The sequence below is a fragment of the Strix uralensis genome, chromosome 9, assembly GCF_047716275.1.
Source record: "Strix uralensis isolate ZFMK-TIS-50842 chromosome 9, bStrUra1, whole genome shotgun sequence".
In the NCBI taxonomy this organism is placed as follows: domain Eukaryota; kingdom Metazoa; phylum Chordata; class Aves; order Strigiformes; family Strigidae; genus Strix; species Strix uralensis.
The window spans coordinates 18190021-18205678 of NC_133980.1; the positions used below are offsets into that span (position 1 = coordinate 18190021).

General features: G+C 42.2%; 1 protein-coding gene across 3 annotated transcripts; it reads left to right on the top strand.

The window, feature by feature from the left end:
* The first annotated feature begins 563 nt into the window (after positions 1–563).
* Positions 564–13594, top strand: SLC16A14 (solute carrier family 16 member 14). 3 transcript variants are annotated; one of them, XM_074878231.1, is made up of 6 exons: positions 564–656; positions 4798–4940; positions 5221–5497; positions 6364–6507; positions 10602–11597; positions 13291–13594. In XM_074878231.1, the coding sequence occupies exons 3-6, from the start codon at positions 5236–5238 to the stop codon at positions 13437–13439; spliced, it is 1551 nt and encodes a 516-aa protein (XP_074734332.1). In that variant the 5' UTR covers positions 564–656; positions 4798–4940; positions 5221–5235; the 3' UTR covers positions 13440–13594. The 3 variants fall into 3 exon arrangements, with proteins under 3 accessions (XP_074734332.1, XP_074734331.1, XP_074734333.1); XM_074878230.1 differs by lacking the exons at positions 564–656; positions 4798–4940 and having other exon boundaries at positions 5131–5497; XM_074878232.1 differs by lacking the exons at positions 564–656; positions 4798–4940; positions 5221–5497 and adding an exon at positions 5641–5749.
* Positions 13595–15658: the final 2064 nt, after the last annotated feature.

Here is a 15658-nt window from a genome sequence, read left to right on the forward strand (position 1 = left end):
ATACAAGTGAGGTCCGGATACTGCTTTGAGAAAGTAGGAGTGTATTTCTGCAACTTCTCCTAAGGGAGGAATATTTTTTAAGCTTATTTATTGCACAAATAAGGTAGTATACAATGAAGCCTTCAAGTTTTATTCTTAGGGTGGTTAGGGTACACAAATTCAACCAGCCTCTCTGAAGTAAAAAAAAAAAAAAAAACCCAACGGTCATTAAAATCTTGATACTGGCTGCTTTTATTGGATTGTATCCTCTAACTCTCTCAGATGTAAATTTCCAGCGATAACCTGTGCGGCAATAAACTTCATTCAGCCACAAGAGTGTGCGTGTGAGAGGATTGCAAATCTCCTCCGCCAAACCAGAATTAGCCGGTATCGCAGGAATGAAAGAGCGTGGAGGTTTGAAATTGCAGGGAATGGAGACAAGGCGGTGCAGAAGACGAGCTGCCTGGGGGGCAAGAGGCCCCACGCCGCTGCCAGACTCCTGCAGAAAATAAGCCCCGGGGCGGCGAGCAGGGGCGAGGCTGAGCGGAGCCGGGCGCAGGTGGACGCCGCAGCCCGCAGCGGCTCTCGGGGCGCGGAGCGGCGCCGCGGCTCGGGCTGACGGCGGGGGCTCGGCGCCGCGGCGGGCTGGGGCGGCGGCGCTGGCGGGGCCCGGCGCGGTGAGTACCTCGGGAGGAGCCGGCAGCCGCCGCACGGCACCGGCACGGGTGCGGCCGGGGAGCCGCGCAGCTGCCGCGCCGCCCGCGGCGGAGGCGGGCTGGCCCGGCGCGGTGCAGCGCGGCCGCGGGGCCGGGGCGCGGGGCTGCCCGGGGGCGGCGGGGGGCGGCGGCGGCCCCTCCGTGCCGCGGCGGGCTGGGAGCGCCGCCGCCGCAGCGGGGTAACTAGCGGTCATCCTTTGTGCTCCGGCGGGCGGGCGGCGCCTGCAGCCGCGCCGTCCGCCCAAACGCCGCCCCGCCGCCCGGCCCCGCCGCCCGGCAGCCCCCCGCGGGCAGGGGAGGCGGCGGCGCCCGAGCCCGGGCCCCCGCCCCTGGGCCGCGGGCTGCGCGGCCGGCGCTGCCCCGGTGGCAGCCCCGCGCCCGGGGGGCGGGAGCCCTCCCGGTCCGAGCGGTGTGCTGCATCGACGGGCTCCGCTTGAATGCTGGGGGAGGCGTAGCGGGGCAGCTCCCAGATGGGTCATCTGGGGGTGGGGGGAAGTCTCCCCTTCTCGGGCTGCTGCTGTAGCAGTCTGTCACCGCTTACAAAACCGAGGGACGGCGCCTGATGCGAGCTGCGCGCTCCCCCGGCCCCTTCACCCCGGGGCCGCTGTCCCCGGGGCCGCCCCCGGGTCCCCCGGGCAGAACCGCCCCGCGGGCTCTCCCGCAGGGCTCTGAGCGGGGCCTGGGAAACGGCGCTGCGGGCAGGCGGGCACCCCCCGCGCCGGCAAGGGGAGCTGCCGCCGACTTCGTGCAAGCCTGCGACCCTGGCTTAGCGTTTTAAGCACTTGATTTCCCTGATTTTCTCTTCCTTGCTGAACGTGCACAGTGAAGCAGTGTGGCTCTGACCTGCAGAAGTGGCTAGTGTCCACATCTGCAGGGAAGTCATGGACAACTGAAGTGCTCAGTGCGTTAGCAAGCTGAAGTTAGACTGCCAAAACTTAGGACACCCCAAATAAACTGTGTTTTAAACAATGCTTTTGCTGTATGTCTTCAAAAGACAATTCCATGGCATGTCTACTGGGAATACGTGGAGCAAACCTCTTTACTATTTTTAATGCATTTCTCGGTTATCCATTGGAAGTGCCTTTAAAGTATGATTTTATTCTATACTTTTTTACACTCAGGCACTCAGGTACTGGAAGAGGTTACGCAAGTATATGTAAATTATTCATCATATGGACTTTTAATACCAAGATCAGATGCTTTTCCATGATCAGTTCAACAACAAGCTAGAGAGCCATAGCTCCACCAATGGTACAGGGAACTTGGGTGTTTTGCCGCTAACTTTGGTCTTCTTACAGCACCTGCATTGGTCCCTAAAATAGCTCATGAGTCAGATTTTCGAGAAAGCTCAGCATCTTTGTGGGCACTAACGTTTGGGCCAGTTTTCTAAGAGCTTGCATATTGTGTGTGCATACAGTATAAAAAGCTTTTCTGAAAAAACCCTAGTCCTTCTCCATCTGACCAAACAAGAATCCCAATCCTCCTGCTTTTAAATGCAACCCCTTGCAAGGGGCTGTATCCAAACATGCTGTGAGTGGCTCTTCACTGCCTTGCTCATCGGGGAGGTATGGCTGGCCTCACACATCAGCTGCCGCCATTTTCATTGCAGTTTCTTTACGATTTTGTAATTGTGAAGAGCCCCTTGGGCTTCTCCGCCTTCTGTGATCCTGTGTTCTTGGCAGGGCTGTGGTGTGGGAAGAAGGCTGAGGGCAGGTAAGTGCATTTCTCCTGGGTGCGATAGGCCACGGGGTGATGAGGCAATAGTGGGGAGAGGACCCAGATGTCCAGCCCTTGCTTTATCCAGAGCCTGGGAGCTTGTGCAGTCATTGGAGATGACCTTCCCTGCTTTTGAGTGTATTCGCTCTGAAGTTGTGATGTCAGTGGAAAGTAATAAAAGTAATAATAAGCAAGAGTCCAGTTCAAAGGGAAAATATATGCATTTTATGAAGATTTGTGGGGGTTGATGCAAGCATGACATGAACTTGCATCTACTCAATCTAAGCCCATTCCATCAGTAAGATTGCAAAGATGAGTGTTGTATCTTTGCATCTCAATATAAGTTATTTTTGCTTTAAATCATTTAAAATATTTAAAAGACGTATCCATTTCCTGTGCAAAGAAGAAAATTTTTGTATCCAGTGTCAGTATTCAGGTGCACACAAAACCAGTCAAAAGCATGAAAGAGAGAGGTAAGGCTCCACATTTAATGCTGACTCTGAATCTTCAGTTACATAATTTTGTATGCCATTATCTAAGATGTACTGTAATATCCATCATACATTTTCATTAATCTTATACAGAGCGTCTTTAACAGCTTCCAATTTTCCTTCATTCTGCTACTTCTCATTATTTCCCATTAGCATGATTATTCACTATCTTTATTACCTTTTTGCCGTTAGTATTTCTCTCTCTTGTGAGTGGGCTGAATCCTCCAGTAGTCTGATAAACTACATCAGTGGGGGATCTATCTCCAAGTACATTAATAGGAGAGAGTTGAGGTGTCATCTTTAAGACCTACCTTCTGTAGAGGAAGGGTGAAGTATAATTTTAACTAAGGCTGTCCCAGGCTGTCCTCTTATGTTCAAAAAAAAGTCTGCACCACCACATGGCTCTGACTTACTCCCCTGCTACCCTTCCTGCCTCAAACACCCTGCAGGACCTCTAGAAAGACCTCTAAGCATAATCCCCCTTCTCGCTGCCTTTTGATTTGCAAATCCAGTAAGTCATTTCATTATATGTTTCTACTGGCACCCAGGTTGTGGACTCAGCAATTGGTCCCAGCTGATCTGCTTGGGTGGCAAGTGTTACATGTGCACAGTTCTTATTCTTCCTCACTGTGTCGTCAATACCTTCCATGGCCAAGTCAGAGCTAGTGACAACTTAGTCCATAAAGAGTATCCATCTATGAAATGTTTGATACCAGGAGTACAACGTATTTTTGCTCCAGTGCACTGTGTGAGGCAAATCACTGTGCTCTTGGAGGAACCTACATGTTCAGGCTGTCCTTAGGTACACACGATTACCTACACTGCAAGTAAGGGGTCTGTGGCACTTAACTACAAAGGTAACGTACCCAGCAGCTGGTCTGGAAGAGGTTATGTGTATTGGCAGCTTTTCACTGTTGTCTGTGAAAGAAATGGTAGCTTTGACCATTCAGCTCTTGACTCCGTCTACATATGAGTATGAAATACTTCAAGGCTGTATGTTTCTCTAGCAATAAGTAAAAAGTTGAATAGTTTGGAAAAGTAGTAACTTGAGAAGCAAAATATGTATATAAAGACAACAGCCCAAACTTTCAGTTAGTACAGAATCTGAGTTACTCCATCCACTGCCAGTTTTTAGTAGTGAGGAGCTAGCTCTGAGGCACACCTTCTGAGGGCTCACAGAATATGTAAGGAGCTTTTTAAATAATTCTTGATAACTTTGTTCTCTTTTTACTGTGGTGAAGCTAATGGCTCTTTTTATTTCTCCAGAGAAGAAAAGACAAAAAATTACCATCTCTGGTAATTTGTACCATTACATTTTTAGTCTCCATGGAAACCTATGTGGTGCTTCACAGTTGGGTAACATTTCAATATGTTGCAGCAGAAATCAGATGGAGGGAAAACTGGGTTCTGCACCTTGCCTGTTAATCGATTAAAAATGGTTTTGAAATTCTTTTCACATTGTGTTGCAATCTTCACTTAGAGTGACAATAGAAGAAATCAAAGTAATCAAATTAAACTATTACGGTCTGATCCTACATACACCTAGGCACATAACTGCCACTCAGGTTGATTCTGATAGGCATTGACATTAATTTAGAAGAATTCTTTGGTTTTAGTAGGATTATATGGATTAATACTATGGAAACTGAAAGCATAATAGCAAACTGTCAGGTTGACTCTAATAAAAAGCTTGCTGGAGAGGTAGTAACAACCCACTTGTAATTTATGTAAGCAAAGCATTTTGAAAATCAGGAACCTTAAATCTTTATCTTTCTCTGTCTTCACTCTTGTTCTTCCACTACTAAAGAAGAAATAAATCTCAAAACTGGTTTCCTCTGAAAAGATACAGTAACTTCATCTACCTACCTCTTCAGGATTTCCTTTTTTTATTCCAGGCTTTATCAACTTGAACACAAAGGAACATAATCTTACTGGGAGAGCAGAAGGCAATACAGAGAAGGAATATACAGAAAGACACCAGTCTTTTTTTGTCATCACAGTCAACCCATGAAGAGTGAGTGCTCTCAGCCACTTACATGTAAGTAAAGTATATAGTAATGGAAATAATGCAGCCTACTGTCAACCTGTAAATACTCCTGCATAGACAGCCATGATAATAAGGTACACAAAGAAATATATTAATTAGAGAATTTTCTAAGGATTTTACTTTTGAGCAATGAACACCCAGTATTCACTTTACAACTGCACTAAAACACAGTGGTGAAATATGGTAGTGATTTATGTTACTCACTATAACTAAACTACAAAATCTGATAATTTTGTATGTATTTCGAAGGTATTTACTGCATTTGTTTCAGAATACCGTGGAGAAAATGTATGCTAGTCGAGAGGATATTGGATATGATTTCGGAGATGACTCAAAAGTTGGAAGTAAGCCAATTAAGCCTAATCCAAACATCGATGGAGGATGGGCTTGGATGATCGTACTCTCCTCTTTCCTTGTACACATACTTATCATGGGGTCCCAGATGGCCCTTGGAATACTCAACGTGGAGTGGCTTGAAGAGTTTAATCAAAGTCGTGGCTTAACAGCGTGGGTTAGCTCCCTCAGCATGGGCATTACACTTATTGTAGGTATGTTCCAGCATAATTTATTTCAAAACTACATAGGTTTTCAGAATATGTTTGCTACTGATCCCTGAAGTGTTTTCTTACAGTTTTCCATTTTATTAGCAGAGCTGCGCAGGTTCTCCTGACTTGCCTTTTTAAAGTCACCAGGACAAATTTTACAAGTTAGAGGGAGAAAGGGAACAACAGGGAAGATGATAGAGAAGACAATTACTCCAGGAGACAGCTTGAGCAGGAAAGGATGCCTGTGACTTCAAGGTCTCAATAGAATTAAGAAAACAGATGATCTGTGAAGCTTGTGGTCCTCCCTGTACTCTATCTGGGAGGAGAAAATGATGAATTTGGACATTTTATGTATCAGTTTGGCAGCTGAACTAAAATTTGTTTTTTAAGTTGTTGTTGGATCAACTCCAAATAATATCTGGAGGGGTACATTTGTGTATATATACACACACACACACACACACCCCTCGGTCTCTCTAAATTAAGACTGAAAAAGTTGTGTTTAGGTCTGCCTAAAATACTCCACTGAAAACAAAATAAAATGTTTACTTTCTAATTACTTGTGAAAAAGGCCTGCACTCACACAGCATTAGTATTGGGAACAATGGTTTGAGTTTCTTCTTCTGTTTAAACTGTCCGTTCTTCATGGGGCAACTTTGATTTTAGGTCCTGTGGGTATTTGCTAAGTATTTGGTCAGTTGGTTGAATTTTTCCACGATTTTAAACAGTAATAAGGAAAATAAACTGAATTGCATGAGTGGCCTGATGTTTAACATTTTGTTTAAAACATTAAGAATCTTCATGTGAAAAATTATTAGAGTGTAGATAATTAAATAAATAATTTAACATTTTTTCATGTGTTTTAACAGGCCCTTTCATTGGTTTATTCATCAGCATGTGTGGGTGCCGCAAGACAGCTATAATTGGAGGGATATTGAATGCCCTAGGTTGGATACTGAGTGCCTATGCCTCAAATGTGCACTACCTCTTCCTTACGTTTGGAGTAACAGCTGGTAAGAGCTGTAATAACATTTGAAAGTTCTTTCATTAGTTTTGATTCCTTTGAAGGTTGTCTGGGTGACTAAAGAGGGAAGTTAAACTGTAAAGTTGTTCCAGCTTTTCTTTCACACTCTTTACAGCCTGCTACCTTTTCAGAAAACTTATTTATTTACTCAGTGGATTGGGCCCAAAGACTTTTGTTGTCATTTAAATCTGCCATGTGAAGATGGTATTTTTATCAGTTTCAGTGAATATATTAGAGGACATTTTTAATTAGAAGAATTAATGTAGCCCAGACTAACAAGTAGAATTCAAAGATGTTAAAGCACTGTTGAATTATATATCTAGCTAACTCCTCTCTTTGTCACAGGAAGAAACAGCAAATGTTTTCTACAGGAGCTGCTCCACATTAATAAAATACCAGATTATAATAACTATGCACTGCTTCAAAACCCATTTTAAAGGGTGCTGTGGGTTACTACTGGTAGGCAGCTAAGCCTCACACAGCTGCTCGCTCACTCTCCTGCAGTGGGGTGGAGGAGAGAATCAGAAGGGTAAAAGTGAGATAAAACCAGTTTAATAGGTAAAGCAAAAGCTGCATGCACAAGAAAAGCAAAATAAGGAATTCATTCACTACTTCCCATGAGCAGGCAGATGTTCAGCCATTTCCAGTAAAGCAGGGCTTCATCATGTATAATCATTACATGGGAAGACAAATGCTGCAACTTCAAATGTTCTCCCTTCCTCCTTCTTTCCCCCACTTTTATTGCTGAGCATGACATCATATGGTCTGGGATATCCCTTTGGTCAGTTGGGGTCAGCTGTCTCACTGTGTCCCCTCCCAGCTTCTTGTGCACCCCCAGCCCACTCACTGATGGGGCTGCATGAGAAACAGAAAAGTCCTTGATGCTGTCCAGCAACAGCTAAAACATCCCTGTGTTATCACCAGTGTTTGGGTCACAAATCCAAAACAGCACCATATGAGCTACTATGAAGAAAATTAACTCTATCCCAGCCTCAGTTAGGACAATGCATGTGGCCGTATTTCATACGTAGTTTCTAATAAAAGTTATCCAGATTACATCAACAACCACTAATAAATAGCAACTAATCTTGCTACATCTTTTTACAATCAAAATCTTGCTATATTTTTTTACAATCAAAATCACTGAAGTAATATTTTGTCATTTTTATTGGAATTAAGTCTCTAGAAAACCTTTTGACATGTGTAAGAGCACAATCAAAATATTAAAAGGCATGCATGTTTAGGAATCTTTCTTGAAAACCAACAAATTCTTGGTGCCTGAATGCTCAGTTTCTAGCAAAACATGGCTTGTGAAAAAATTTAGTTAGAGAAAGTTATGTAGAAGAACCCAGTATTACCTGTTTGAAGCGCTACTCCATTTATTCACTGTTCATTTCTGGAATTATTAGCTGAGCGACACTGAGCAGTTCAGGGGGCTTTGAAATATTACTCACTCCACGGTTAATATGGCCAGTTATGTTTGCAAATTAGGCATGGTATCTATATGTGACAGAAGCGTTATGAAAAAAAATTGTTTGCAATACTAATAATAGCTTCAGTACCCTCCATTCCCTCAAACTGCCCTTTCACAGAATTTCATAGAAATCTACAGAATTTCTGTACACAATTTTTTATCTAGCTCTCTGGATGGAAAAAATAATTGAAACTAGCAAGGATCACTGTGATGAGTCTTTATACCACCATGCCATAGATTTCAGTAATGTTGTAAATTCCTGAACAAAGAGCAATAATTACAGGCAGAGTTCTGCCCTTGTCAGAATTTCTGTTTCCATATATATGGAATATAATCAAACAGACGGGAATCTACACACTCTTTTGCTCAGCCTTTGCTGCTTTTCAGAAAGACCATACGCAAAATATCAGACAAAAAGGCAGAGATTGTACAGCGAATTTAAAGAGGGGTGAAAACCCTATTTTCAGAAAAAATCTGAGGCAAATTTTTACATAAGGTGGAGAAGTGAGATGCTGTTGCAGTAGCAATTCTGGTCATAAAAACAGTGTAGAGATGCCCGAGATGTTTCTTCCAGCTCCACGAGACCTCCATTCACCATCCCCTCACTCACCACCGCCTCACTCACCGTCCCCTCACTTATGATCTCCTCACTCCCCTCAGTCCCCATCCATCTGCTCACTGCCAGCCGCTTGCTCACAGTCACCTCCCTCACCTCCACCTCAGGGAAGTTTCTTTCATGTTCCCGTGGCCGCTAGATGTAAGACTGCTGTTCACTTACCGTGGCCGCCTCCTGCTGCGAGCGCTTCTGGGCCTCCATGCAGTGCTCACGGGCTTACTCATGGCTCCTGTTCTCCTGGTCGGTGACCTGCCATGCCAGATGCCCTCACACAGAACGTCCCTGTGATCCCAGCCTGGCCCCTCCAGCCGCAGCCACCTGCCGCCTCAGCTCCCATTCCCAAAGTGCCCCTCACCTCAGCGCGCTTCCCCTCCCCCAGCCTCATCCCCTCTCCTCCTGGCCCACAGCTTCATCCCAGCTCCACCAGCTCCTCTCCCCACAGCAGCAGTGGCGGGGGGCAGAGAAGCCGCCTCCCCCCTCACCCGTCCCGGGGAGCCCCTGGCTGGAGCCGCTGGCAGCAGGGAGTCCCTGTGGGCTGGGGGGCAAAATGCCCCCTGAGGCCTTGCACAGGGCTGGGGAGAGCAGAGTCAGCCCTGCCGCTGCCATCGCGTGAGGAAAAGGAGCGGAGAGGCTTGTGGCCCTGTATTTACCTGTGAAGGTGGCATGCCTTTGCATGTATTGAGAGTATGTTTTGCTATGTAGCCCACAGAATGAAAAGATAAATTAAAACAACTTTAAAAATGTCTTATTTATTAGGATGCACAGGGAAGCGTGGTAAGCACTAACACAGGCACGAGCCTGGGCTGTTTTTTTCACAGCAATCAATGGCAGGCTGGTCTGACAAGGCTGGCAGTCTTCTGGGGGGCAGAGAGATTTCCTTAGGGTTTGTGGCTGGGACTGGGGAGGGAGACCTTGTGCCAAATAGAAACCTGATCATGTTATTTGCATAGCAAAGAAATAAATACTTCTAACAGGCAAAACAGGTCAGCTCTGACCACAGTACACTGCTGTGGTGTTGAGGTGCTTTTTTTCAGGCTTTGCTGGAATAACCATTCTTTCAATGATGGAGGAGCTACATCATGCTGTAGCTGCATGCAGCTATGTTACCAGCTATTTAGAAAAAACTTTTAAGCCCAAAACACTCTTCTAAATTATGATCACAGTGAATTTGGAAGCATCTTCTGCATATACCTCTTCCAGTCCAAATCCCCTCCCTCAGGAATTTGCTGTGAGAAAAACTGGGCAGCTGTTACCTTTAATGATGTGTTTGCACAACTCTCAACACCTTCTGCTTGAAATAGGTACCTTTAATACCCGGCGTTATAAATACAGCTGAGGGATTTTCTACAAAATTACAGATCTGCCTTTTAAGAATATGCCTGTGCAGCTACTTTGTGGCCCTCTCTGGAGTATTCAAAGAGAAACCTGAAAACCACCCAAGGTCCCACCATGGGGCGAACACCCCGTGCTGAGTCCTGAAATGTATCTCACAGTCACTGTGGCTCCACAGTTACAAAGAAAACAGAAACTCATTCTGAATCTTCGTTGCTGGTAAACTTGGGCAAAAGCAACAAGATAATGCCCACTAAGCAATTTCTGGTTGCTGATACAATCAGATGGAAGTATTACAAATGCAGATATTTCAAAGTAGGGTTTGTTTAGGTTTGTTCCCATATTAACTGGCACTGATTTACTGTGGGATGTTTGGGACTTTACAGCAATGTCACGCTGAACTGAGGTAAAGGTTTTATCTTCCATGTGTTTCACTTTTTCTAGGAGTTAAATAGTGGTATATTATTCTCACTGGAATGACTATTGCAAATTTTGGAAAATGCTACAAGACAGAAATGAAAGCTAATATGAGAATTGAATATTTATTCTCGGTTTTACTACTATGCTCGCATAAAAGTTAGGAATAAAACTGATTTGTTTTTCACTGCTTTTTGTCTTGTCGGCAAAAAGTTCAGACTGATTTTGGGTTTTATTTTCACAGGTGTTGGAAGTGGCATGGTTTATCTGCCTGCAGTGGTGATGGTAGGGCAGTATTTTCAGAAGAGAAGAGCGCTTGCACAAGGACTCAGTACCACGGGAACAGGGTTTGGAGCTTTCCTAATGACTGCCTTACTGAAGTACCTCTGCATCGAATTTGGGTGGAGAAACGCCATGTTCATCCAGGGCGCCATCTCCCTGAACCTTTGTGTCTGTGGAGCGCTCATGAGACCACTCGCTCCCAAAGATGTTGTTAGTGAAAAATACATTGTGAGAAGTAATAGTGAAGATAATCAGGCAAAAGCTCTGTCCCATTCTGCAGAGACTATAAAATCTAATGGAGTCCTCAGTGAAGAACCGGAAAAAAAAGAAGAGACAGCAAATGAAGAAGTGCTTGACAGTGTTCAGCACATAGAAATTGGAGGTAAATCTAGAAGCGGAAGGAATATGTATGGACTGCGCATTCTTAAGACAGTGAGCCAGCTGACGGTTACAGTCAGGAAGGGCTTTGCAATGTGGTACTCCAGCTACTTTGGAGCTGCGTCACTGTTTACGAATAGAGTATTTGTGGCCTTTATAATTTGGGCTTTGTTTGCCTATAGCAGCTTTGTCATTCCCTTTATTCATCTTCCAGAAATAGTCAAACAGTACAACTTATCTAGTCAGAACAATATATTTCCTTTGACATCGATTATAGCCATTGTTCATATTTTTGGTAAAGTGATCCTTGGAATCATCTCTGATCTCCCGTGCATCAGCACGTGGAATGTCTTCCTCATGGCTAACTTTACCCTGGTCACCTGCATTCTTACTTTGCCACTAATGCAAACATACGTTAGCCTGGCTGTAGTTTGTGCTCTAATAGGATTTTCTAGTGGCTATTTTTCTCTAATGCCTGTTGTGACCGAAGATTTAGTTGGAACTAAACACCTTGCAAATGCCTATGGCATCATCATTTGTGCCAACGGAATATCTGCATTGTTTGGACCACCCTTTGCAGGTAAAAAGTTCAAATTGCTAAGCAACAGATGTTTGTATAATAACCATGTGACTTGTTATATTATTAGGCTTTCTTATGTTACGAGCACATGTAGTTAACAAAATTACAGCTGCTCCAGAATGGACTGTAACATCCAGCTTTACATTGTACAAATTTATAGATTGCATTCGCTGGGTACTAGTTCACTATTCACACACTACAAATTACAATCCTTGCCAAATAACCCCAAATCTGTTACAACCTATCCTTTCAATGGCATGTTTCCTTAAATATTATATCTTTTTAAAATGAGAAAGGTTTAACTTATTTTTATGGATTTTGTGTAATATATGCACTATACATACTCATGCCTCTATCTAGATGAAAAAACGATGAGTAGTTTTCAGGATAGGCAGGTGTTTGTACCATAGTATTACCCTCCAAGAACTACAAAGTGTGTTTGGGTGTTACCACTCTAAGCTGCCAATGGATGTGTCGATTTAACTAACTTAGCTTTGCCTTCCTTCAGCCAGAAATACCTACTTCAGGGACTGCACTGCTCATAATCTCCTTACTGCCATACACAGCAGAAGGTAGAAGCATATGTATGTTATCCCCAAAGTTACTTAGGTTTAAACAAACACTCATTATAAATTTTCTCATAGAAGGAGGCGGGGAAGTACTAGGTACTGCTTGTCAGTACTATAGCCAGACTACAGCTATCTTTTACAGACATGTAAATCAGAAGAAAGCAGCAGGAAACCTTGTGAACAATGGCTGTGGTCAGCCAGGGATGGCACTAGGCTGAACTGAAGCTATTAGCAGCACAAGCAAGCCAGAAAAGTGAGAACACTCTCACCTTCTCTCCCCACCAGAGTGAGATAAGACGATTTAGAAGAAAGCTCATTCAGTGCCCTTTGAAAAGCAGCAGTGTTTTACTCTACCATACATTCTTTCAGCACCTCTCAGCCTGTGCTGCACATGTCTTTGTATTTGATCATTAGTAACGAAGCCAATAGGATGCAATTAGTTGATGTTAAAAAAAGCTTCTGATCTTGAGGTTACATCGCATGCAACCAGCGTGACATGAGGGAATTTTGCTATTTTGGGTTCTCAAACCTTTCTGAAGTAACTTTAATGTATTTTTGCAAAGGAATTAAGGTTGGAATGAGAGTCATTTCAAGACTGAGATTATATCTCTTGAAAAGTCTTTTATCAGTATGTGAGTCTTTGAGAAAGCTATTGGGAATGTGTTTGCTTGCCCAAGGCACAGCATTTGAACTAGCCTGCAGTATCGGGCATTTTACAAAGACAATAATAGGGTGGAAGAACTGATTGGTTTGGGATTCCAAAATGGCTATTTTAAAGTCAGACCTGTGATAACTTGTTTGAAAAATGTAGTTTTAGAGCGAAGGTTGCTAGGCTTCTTAGGATGGCACATAGCTAGAGTCCCATTTTAAGACTTCCATGATACTTAAATGAGGGGATAGGTTTTGCACTGGTTTTGGGTTTTGGTGAATGAACAAGACATTTTGTTAACACATTTCCATTTGTAGCATCTAGAGAAGGAGACAATCACCAGCTTTTTTCCACAAAACATCTATGGATTTGACTGAAATGTCATGAGAGAAATGTGCAGTGTTTTTCATATTTTCCCATGCAATGTGTCTTGTTGTCAAGCTTTGTAACAAACATGTTTGTCCTTATTTTGCAGGTTGGATCTATGACATCACACATAAATATGATTTTTCTTTTTACATATCTGGCTTGCTATACATGGTGGGAATAATATTTTTACTTATACAACCCTGTATTCAAAAGAAACAATCAAGAGAAAAATCTACAGAAGAAGCACAAGTATAGAACAAATTCCAGAAGTTTTTTTACAGAATTCTTTTGTTTTCACGTTTCTGTATGAAGCTGTTTTTCTTATGAATCCAACCACATTGAGCTGTACTTAAGTGAAATGCAAATGTGCTCCAAAATGCTAATAAATTATTAGAAACATGCTTTTAAAATGAGTTAAGATCTTTTACTTTAGAACTCACAAATAGAGCGATTAAAAGCACCCTGCTAGTCTTAAAATTGGGATAATGCTAAGAGCCTTTACCCTTGCTTCTCTTTTGACTTTTCACCACTATCCATTGGTGAAACTCCATTGACTGCAGTGCAGTTACTCCTGATATACAGTAGTCCTACAAGAGAATTTGATCAGGATATGGATGATTTATAAAAGTCCTTCCTACTACATATTCTGTCTGATAAAAGAGTAGTTACTGAGTATGAAAAAATGATTGTATTTCTTACCTGGCTAGTTGAGTACTGTGAAATGCTAGTACAATTAATTCAGTGTATTAAAATTACTATTTCTGTGATGCAAAACTGAAGAAGAGTTCTTATATTTTTCTGAAACGACTCTCTACTTCAAGGATTTTTTATTTTATTTTTTTAAAGTATCAACTGCATAATAAAGTAGCCATCCTTCATACATAGGCTGTGTTATAAATGCTGTGACACTTAATGCACCTGAAGTAAAACAAACATAAAAGCAAAACCAGGCAACATATGGAAAACATTCTTATTATTTACAAACTGGAAAATGTTTCCGGAAACAGTTTGAAGTTTCTGGCTGCTTTACCTAATTAGAGGTAACATTCTAACATTGCCATTGATTTCTTCCATGGGACTTGTTTGTCAAGTAAACAGTACTAAAGAACCAGAGTTCGGCAAAATTGGCCAAATATAGTTTTAGAAAGAACTGGACTAGAGCACACTAAATTTTGTTACAATTAATTCAATAACAAGAAGTGTGACATTATGAGGAGTCTTGTTGCTCATAATGTGTGCCATGAACTCTCTAAGACTGGTCACATCTGAGATGTTTATTCACTAGAAAATTAAATAATGCAGAGCATGGAAGAGCTAAAGACCATTTAAGATATTCAAATAAATTTTCTTAAACAACATTAAGCACCTGTTAATGTAGAATGTTTTGTATGGTGGTACAAGACATACTTTTTTCAGCTTTGAGAGGTGAGTCTGATGTTAATTGTCCTATCAAATAAAAGTCACTGTAGGTTTTTTCCTGCTAGTTTCATGAAAGTTTTTTCATGACAAATCAGGTTCTTAGTTTAATACTGATACATGCTGCTGGAATTCTTTAAAAACAATTGATACTATTCAATTAAATTGAACAAATATTGGAAACAGTTCAGTATGCAACAGTATCATTATACAGATCTTGTATACTGAAATTCACCAGCTTCTTAGTTTTGCACTTCTACAACTGTTGGCAGGGACATACTTTAAAACAGATCACTGAAATGAGCCAAGTTAAAGAAGAGAACCCCAAACTACTTTTAAGATTTAGATCATTCATATAAGATAGTTATGTATGACCTTTAAAATTCGTATTAAAACAGTTACTGAGTTGGCAGTGAACTCAGCACATGATGTGAACACAGAGTCAGTAATTTCTTAAAATCAGGGGGTTTTTGTTAGAGAAAATGTTCCCGTAAACCACACTTTGACATCAGTTATTTTGTTACGGGTTTAATGTATTGGTGTGAATGCTGCTGCTAGCTTATTTTAACTGAGCTATATTTTATTGTTGAAGTATATACATTGGTGGTGATTTCCCTCCATTTCCTTTTCCTTTTTGAAAGCTATGTACCCTTTATACTTAGATCTTCACTTTGTCTTTTGTCAAAATCAACTATTTGCCTATTACTGTAATGAATAATATGTTGTTCACTTACGATATCTGCAGTATATCTTTCTATAGAAGTCCTTACTGGGCTATATAATGGGAATAAACTTACTCAAATTTTCACTTTCTGTTCATTTACTAATTAAGGGGTTTTTTTTAAGCTTAAAAATGAAGATTTTCTTTCAAAATGACTGTTCTTATTTCTTGTAACAGAAGGGACAGATACATGGTTGATCAAGGAGAAGGGAAGGTGGGCTGACAAAAATAGAGTTAAATTAGGATTTTAAATTAATATTCACTCAGTCTGTATTGGCTAGCATGGGTTGTAGTTTCCTAACCTGAAACTGCCTAAATCTGTTATGAAAGTACAAGC